Below are 8,528 nucleotides of genomic sequence, written 5' to 3' on the forward strand. Positions count from 1 at the left end.
CATGTCTCTGAAGGCATTCAAGTCAATCAATAAGCAGGATTTCCATTTTACCAGTGAAGCATAATTTGGTTTTGTGATCTGACTGAATTGGTGAGCATCAATAGTTTAAAATGTTAAACAAGATAAAATTACTGAGAGAGCAACTCTTGAAGGCGTTAGAATAATCTTCCTCAGAAATGACTGAAAGCCCCCATTGGACAAGGCAGCTGATTTCTATTGGAGCTGTAATCTGAAAGACCCCTGAAAGATTTGAACATGAAAGAGATGTGGCTGTAAGCTCGTGTTATTATTGTGAGGTTGTTTTTCACCTTCTTGTTATCAGGAAGCAGCAAAAATGTCACCGACTGACCAGATAGCAGTCACAGTGTATGTACAAACCCAGACAATGACAAATTAATTCATAAGTCACTGAAGTGAAAAGACTGAATGTCATGTTGTCATCTCGTGTAACCCAACGTGCCTAACCAACATCAACAGAATGTGAAACGTGTTTTCCAACCACAGTATATGGACATTGAAACATTTTTACCATGTACATGTGTCCAGATGTGCAAAGTTCATCCACACAGACTCAAGGCTGTAATTGCTGCCAAAGGTGCATCTACTAAATAATCACTTGGAGGGGTGCAGTGCCTGTGCAAACATGTGTTTTGGATTTTATGTTGAGCCTCTTCCAGACATGAACCCTGTTACATTAATCTGATGGCAATTTCACATGTAGGACTCATGACTACAGGCTGCAGCAGCACATGGTTAAGCATGCAGGAAGAGAGAAATACACACCTTGTTCAGTTCAATCAGTTTAATTAATGAGGAATCACTATGAAAGAGCAAGTTTTAGGTTGTGGAGGAGGACTCTCTGTGCATGGATGCATGAATGAATATCCAGAAAAATACTTTACATACACCATGTTAACAGGACTTTTCATTAAAACTTCAAAGGATGTACTATATACTGTACTGTATATATTATGCAAATAAGTACATGCAAATTGAGATTGCATTTGAACAATTTCAACTTTCTGTATCTGTTTAATTTTGTTTGGTGTCAGCACTGCATGTGAACATGATGGAAAAACAAGAAAGCTCTGTCAAATAATGTTAAATCTTAGTAGAGTAGTCGAGTAGGCTTTCTGTTGCGTTAACTCCCATGTGCATTTACCATTAGTGTCTTTAAATTTAATTTGTGAAGGGAAGACGATACTCAAATTGAACGTAATCAAGGAACTTTGTATCGTATACAATTCATCTGACTCTTCATTAAATCATCACAACAGCATGCTGAACATGGAACACACACCCACAAGTGTTTTTTTTTTTTCTTTGCATCTCAAGAACATCTCATTATTTGGAGTCTAATTTACTGCTGATGCTATTCACAGGGTTTTAAGTGGACTGTGTTTCTGCACCCAAAGCCAGAGTGAGAACATGGGATTTGGTTTAGTTTTGCTCTGGTCTGATTATGTCCATTCCTGTTACTCTTTGTTTTCTTGGATGTTTGTACCTTCCTGCTCTCCAGCCCAGTGAACAGCATAAATGATTGAAGGGCCCTTGTATTTGGTTGTCAGCTGAGAAAGACATTTGGTACTGAACTTAGAGTTTCTGCATGGGTACTGACAGCGTCGAGGTGCTCCCGACAGTGTTAGGGCACAAAAACCAGCATGTAACCAGAACACACAAGTTAAAAAAAGCACTGTCTGTACTCTGTTTGGAAATCTTAGATAAAACACTACCTAGCATTCATATGCCTTCCTCTTTTTTATTTTATGCCTTCTATCTCATTTGTAGAGTAAACTGTGCATAAACACACCACCTGCTCACCTTAAAACATTGCAAACAGTGTAGTGTTTTCAAGACTTTTCATAGGATAACACACAGAGAGCTCTCCAAACCCTCTATATATTATTGGAGTATGTGCTTGGCTTAATATACTATACTATAAATGAAAGGTATTTTATAGAGATGATCAATGTATGATAGAGATGGATATTCAAAGAAAGTGAGATATTCTTCATGGTGTCCTAATTGAGGTGGCTTTTGCTAATAATCACTAAACATACCTGATCATTGTTATGCAGATGATGCAGATGTTTCTTTACAAACTGGTCACTCCAAATAAACAAGAAGCTTAAAGGGACATTTTTGTTGATTGATAACGTTGGTTTTGTCTCTTTCAGTAATGAAAACCCAAGATAACAGATTGTGGGTTCATTTTCATTAGTTAGAAAGACTGAGCCCAAAGACCAAACCAATGGAGCACTTATCTGGTATCTGGTAACATTTGCGTATAGCAAGTGTGCTCAGGTGAAATTTATACTTGCAATGTCATTAATCATTCAGGAATAATTATAACATTAATGCAGTTGGAGGGATGTCATTTGAATGCAGCCCAGCAGGATTTTAAATTGGCAAATTTAGTGGCTGTACTCTGTGGCGAGAGTAGCTTGTGGTCCTATGACTGAATGTGCATGGCATGCAGATTAATAACTTCATGCTGCTTTTCATCAGATTGGATGATTTCACTGCATCCATTAATATATATTATCTCTTTCATCAGGATAGTTTCCCAGTCCAGGGCATGGTTTCCTGAGCAGCCCTTCCACCTACACATTACAAAGGGTAAAACCAGTCTATCCTGGGCCATGACTGCTCTGCCTCCCAACGTCAGTGTACCCGGGAGTACAGCTGTTCTGCTGCCGGCTGCAGACTCTCTGTTTAACCTGACTGCAGCTGCTCAGGCAGGACTTGGTTCAAGCCAGTCTCTGGCCCCTCTCTGTACCCTCTGCTGCTGTGGATTTCTCAATCGCACCTTGGCAGTGGTGTTCATGGTCAGCTTGGCTTTTGCCATTGTAGTTGGAAATGTGGTTACCCTGACTGTCTTTGTGCAAACGAGGCAGTCCCGAACACCACAGGGATACCTGAAAGGTAAGTGTTGTTTACCATCTTACCACTAGTGCAGAAAGTTGTTCATTTTAGAGAGTTATTAGACTAACCAATATGTAAATGCTTATGCATTCCACAATGCTAATCAATAGGGAGGGTTCCTTGCAGCAGAAATTCAATACTCACACGAAAAACTAACAATTTATCAATCTGCCAACACCAAAGACCTTCTCGGGTCTAATTACAAATGTCTAAGAAGGTCTTGGTGATTTATTACAATGCATTGTCTAGCTAAAATGGCTTCCATATTGTGCATACCAGATATAATTCTAATTTCGTTTATCACACACTATTTTATTCAAAAACACTAGTTTATTTAATATGCTGAAAAAAGCACTGCTCATCACTGCTTCATAAAATACTCAGAACACTGAACTTTTCCATATGATAGTGGAATTTTAACAGAAAGAACTGGAAGTGAATGACAAGAAAACTTGCCCTCCTCTTCTTGTTGTCTCTCTTTGACAGTGTCTCTGGCCATAGCAGACATGATGGTCGGTGTCCTCGTGGTCCCTTTCTCTGTCTACACTGAGATCTCGCTGATGGTAACCAGCGCTCCCCCCATTTGGTACCAAGGTAGTTCCACTTCCCTGGCCACCTCCTCTTCTCTCGGGGAACTTGTGAGCCCTTGGCAGCCCTGCATGCTGATTGGCCCAGTGTTTGCTGGATGCACCTTTGTCTCCATCAGCACCATCTTCCTCATGACACTGGAGCGAAGTGTGGCCATCCTACGGCCACTCCACAAGGACGCCTTGGTGACCCGGAGACGAACTCTGCTCCTCATCCTGCTTTCCTGGGCTGCCAGCTTCCTGCTGGCTCTTGCACCCCTCATCTTCAGCGGCAACTTCACTTTGGAGTACAATGAGTGCAGTCGTATGTGCAACTACACCCCACTATTGTTTGGAAGCCAGCTGCCACCTGATGCCAACATTTTGCTCTTATTCCCAGCCTTTGACTTCACACTGCTGGGTGGCACATTAGCAGTTAACATTGTGTCTTTCACTAGCATCAGACGGTACACCCGAAAACGCAAACTGCTCTCAGAGGGGAGTCTGACTGATGGAGGGGGAGGAGGAGGAGGAGGGTGTCCTCACAGGCCCTCCTTTTCAGACATCAAAGCTGCCAAGACCATTGGCATACTAACATTTGCCTTCACAGCATCTTTCTCTCCCATCGCAGTGTTTGTGCTCGGGAATGTGGTGGGATACACCTGGTGTAACTTTTCCTTTTTTGCCTTCTGGATCCTGACAGGAAACAGTTGCTGTAATGTAATTATCTACAGTGTCAGGGACCACCGCTTCAGGAAAGGTGTGACCCTGCTTTTTCAGCGAGACCAGTCACCCCCACATGGCGAGAAGACCTGAGAGACACGTGAACAAGCATGTGGTTTGTGGCTGACTGATTTTAGGGAATAGTTGAACAATTTAGGAAACATATATTTTGTTGCTGAGACGACAAATGGTAAATGGTAAATATGTAGTCTGTTAGCTTAGCTTAGCATAAAGACTGGAAATAAGCCAAAACAGCAGCCTGGCTCTGACCAAAGGTACCATAGCCACCTACCAGCACCTCTAAAGCTGAGTATTTAGTATGTTATAGCTCGTTTATTTTGTAAAAAATATGCTGGTCTGTTTCTCGGCTGCATCACCACCTGTCATTGTACTTTGGATATAAATTAAACAAACGCAATCTACTGTGCTAATTAGTCAGTTTTAGAGGTGCTGGTAGACAGATTTTGTTATATTTAGACACAGCAAGGCTAGCTGTTTGCTCCTGTTTCCTGTCTTTATGCTAAGCTAAGGTATCTGTTTCCTGGCTCATGTTTCATATTTACAGTACATCTGCAAGAGTGGTATCAATCGTCTCATCTAACTCTCAGCAACAAAGTGAATAAGCACATGTCCCAAACTTTTGAGCTATTCCTTTAATTTTAAATGCAAACGTAAAAGCACTGAAGGTCTTTGTTACAGAGAATTGTGAATGGAAGCCACATTACAATTTTTGACTCTATCCACATTTGTATTTTGGACAAACAAACCCATATCTATGCATTGCATGATGAAACAGTTTTCAGGTTTGGACCAAAAACACCTACTGTAGGTTTTGAGGGAAAAGGTCATTCTGCTGCCACAGCGATCCACATCCTCTCCTCTGGTCTCCGTGTCTCTCCCTCCTCTATCATCAAACCTCTTTCCTGAAGCTTTACATTAGAGGGCTTCTATGAGCCTTCCAAACCTTCAGGAACCAGACCTTCTGCATCTCCAGGATCTGCACTGACAGCCACAATAACCGCACAGTTAATGTGTTTCATATGTCATTGGCGGGTTTATCATCTATTCATTTACAAGAGGTGTCGTTTCTGTGTTTAGAAGTCTTGCTACTGCCTCCTCTTTGGACATATGCGCCGGTTAAGGGAAAAGTTCATACCACAGATTTGACTCTGTGGCGTTGTGTACATTTATTTTTGAGCATCTAGTTTCAATCTATTGCGATTATGATCTGCCTCAAGTATCAGAAATGCACTTTATCAGTTATTATGTGAGTCATTTGCATTGTGCTATGTGTCAGACAATGTTAATTTTGTAAAGGTTCATTTCTAGCGTTTTATAATATTGATTATTTTTCTCTAAGCAAATGTGAATGAAAAGAATGATGTGTGTATTTATTCAATCAGTATAGACTAAATGAATGGTATGCCAACCACAGAGATTTAGTATGAAAAGCATTATCATTATAGCAGACCCTCATACTGTGCCGGCCTATCTTTTCAGGGTATAATGTATTTGTGACATAAAATGATCTCATCGATGTGTCAGCTAGAAGTCTTGTGTTTTGTTTGGAAGTCTGTATTGTACTTTATTGTATATTTGACAATATACAGTAATAATATATATAAATGAGATTGGAGTGCATTTGGCAGCATAAAATGACTCGATATTCAGTCATGATAAAAGGTTGTATTTCATGTAATTCTGTCATCATTAACAAGCCTTTGATTTAAACAACAAAATCAACAGAAAAAGGAAAAAGTAATGAACACAATAAAAGGGATTTTTTCTTGCCATTATTCGCTCTAAATTGTTTTCGGATTTACTTTATGATTCTACAAACGCTGTCCCTAAATCTCAGTCAACATGATAGTGAAAGTGAAAAAATTTTGTCCTGTTTACCATGAAGTGCCCATTAAAGGTACATTTAGACACTGTAGAAAATGTGCTTATTAGGTCTCTTGCTGAGAGTTAGATGACATGAAGATACAGCCAGGAGACAATTATCTTAGTTTAGGACTGGCCAGGACAGGGCAGCCACGAGATTGTTAGCTTAGCTTAACACAAAGAATGGAAACAGGGGATAATAGCTAGCTTGGTTCTGTCCACCTACCAGCAAATATCACTAATAAATGATATCTCATTTGTTAAATTTGCACAAAAAATTAAATGTATTGAAGTGACTAACTTTTTTTGTTTTGTACAGATTAAAAAAACATATAATGTGTTAATTAGTGGGCTTTGGAAATGCTGGTGGGTTTTGTTATCTATGGACATCCATTCTTTGTGCTAAGCAAAGCTAACCACCTCCTGGCTGCAGCTTCATATTTAGCATACAGACATGAAAGTGATCAATTTTGTCATTCAACTCTCAGCAAGAATATGAATAAGCACATTTCCCAATATGTTTAACTCTTCCTTTAAAGCCAACTGATGGACAATCTATTGCATGTTCATGGAAGATTTATTTTTTTTAATACAAGGGTGCTGTGATGTAACACAAGTTGACCCAATAACAAACATCAGGGAATTTAATGGTCAACTAAAAGAAAATAAATCTGTTAACATGTCATGTGAGAACTTCACTGAGTGAATGAATATTTTACATGTACAAACTTACAGGCATTTTCAGCATTCCAGCAAAAACTGTTGTTATTTTTCTATCTTATAAAAATCTGTCACAATCACAGAAAAGTTTGAAATCTACAACATCCTGATCGTCGTTGGGTCTGTGTAAGAAAACAAATGATCATTATTGTGCTGATATCGAATCACTGTACAGAGTTGTATCAGTAGTGCGTAATTAATCAATGGTGATTTCAACAGATTTGCTAAAAATAAATGTGTTTGGGAACATTTGTGTGTTTAATGGGATTGAGTGTGACAGTGATGCACTCTGCTCACTGCTGTAATATTCATAGCCTCAGCAGTTACACAAGCTGCTGGAAAACCACCTCAGCGTTTCTCCATTTACTCCGGGGTATCACTGGCTGGATCCCACCAGGATCATATTCATCACATTATGTAATGTGGAAAAGATGCTACAGTAACACCGCAGGATACCTGCACACCCAGCATGAGGTAATCTTTGATAGTGTGAAGGTAAGAAAGCAGATTGAGGTCTCACATGTTCTCATCTCTACAGTGAAACATCAAACACAGAACTGCTTTAAAGGCCTAAGGACGCAGAAGACAGGATCTTGAAACTGAGTGACCCACATCGTAATTTGTGCAGTGTGCGCTTGCGGAGACGAGGAAAGAGTTCGTATTAAACAATTACTCCGTTTGAGAGTGATCTTGCAATTTGAGAAGACATTAGAGAGCGTGGTGGAATGGGCGAGAGGCTGATGATTAACATCAGCAGTGATGTGATAAAAGCGTACTGCAACCTCCAGTCCCACCAAGAAATAAATGATCTGACGTTTGCCTGCTCATGTGACCGAGACCAAGAATGAGATACAAGAGACTGTCAGGAAGACAGAAGGGAAGACAGGCAGAGGCAATGAAAGAAAGAGACTAAATCATGGCTCCTAGTATGGATGTATATGACCACCAAGCTTTTGTGTCACTTATACAACATGTCATGACTTAATGAATATTCATCTGAACAGCCTGATATACATTTGCAGTACATTCACACATGCATGAGAACGTCCATTACATCCTCACATCAACAGTCCTATGAGTCGTGTCCCTTGTGTGGCTGTGGAAGCTACTGGCTGACAGCGCTGATCACTGTCCAGAGGCTTTCATGCACAGCTACTGTGGTAGTAGACTGTCCCTCATCCATCAACCATCTGCCACACATGCCACCAGGTCTGAGATTTTCTAAATTGCACCAGCTTTTGGCCCTTTGTTGATTTCAGAATTCACTTCAAAGTCCTTGTTATCACTTCCTGAGCTCTGAATGATGGGATCATAGTGACATCACTAAATTTGCTGCAGGGAGGCGGCAACTTTCCAAAATACATCTTATTGCAGGCTGACCTGTTGCACATCTGGAGATTTGTATTAAAGCCTCAAAGCCTGTTTGCAATTAATGTTGTTTTTTTTAATATTTTGTTACTGTCTAACAAGCTATATAGCCTGTTTTAAGCTGCACGAGTCTCACAAAAACAGCTAAAATGACAAAGATGATGAAATGTCAACTGATGTCTTTGCCAAGTTGCTTCACTTACTGTATCATTCCTATATGACCAGTGAGTCATTGTAAGGTCCTATGAACAGGGCTTTCTCCAGCCTCAAGGTGATTGCACATTTTGGTCAGACTTGGCAATATGTCCTAGAAATGATAAAGCAAATACACATTTATACAGA

General features: G+C 40.0%; 1 protein-coding gene across 1 annotated transcript; it reads left to right on the forward strand.

Annotated features, from left to right (window-relative positions):
• Window positions 1-2,642: 2,642 nt before the first annotated feature.
• On the forward strand, window positions 2,643-4,307 carry LOC121608450 (trace amine-associated receptor 13c-like). Its single transcript, XM_041939735.1, has 2 exons — window positions 2,643-2,925; window positions 3,412-4,307. The coding sequence occupies exons 1-2, from the start codon at window positions 2,643-2,645 to the stop codon at window positions 4,305-4,307; spliced, it is 1,179 nt and encodes a 392-aa protein (XP_041795669.1).
• Window positions 4,308-8,528: the final 4,221 nt, after the last annotated feature.

Source organism: Chelmon rostratus, chromosome 1 (genome assembly GCF_017976325.1).
Source record: "Chelmon rostratus isolate fCheRos1 chromosome 1, fCheRos1.pri, whole genome shotgun sequence".
NCBI classification, from domain to species: Eukaryota; Metazoa; Chordata; class Actinopteri; order Chaetodontiformes; family Chaetodontidae; genus Chelmon; species Chelmon rostratus.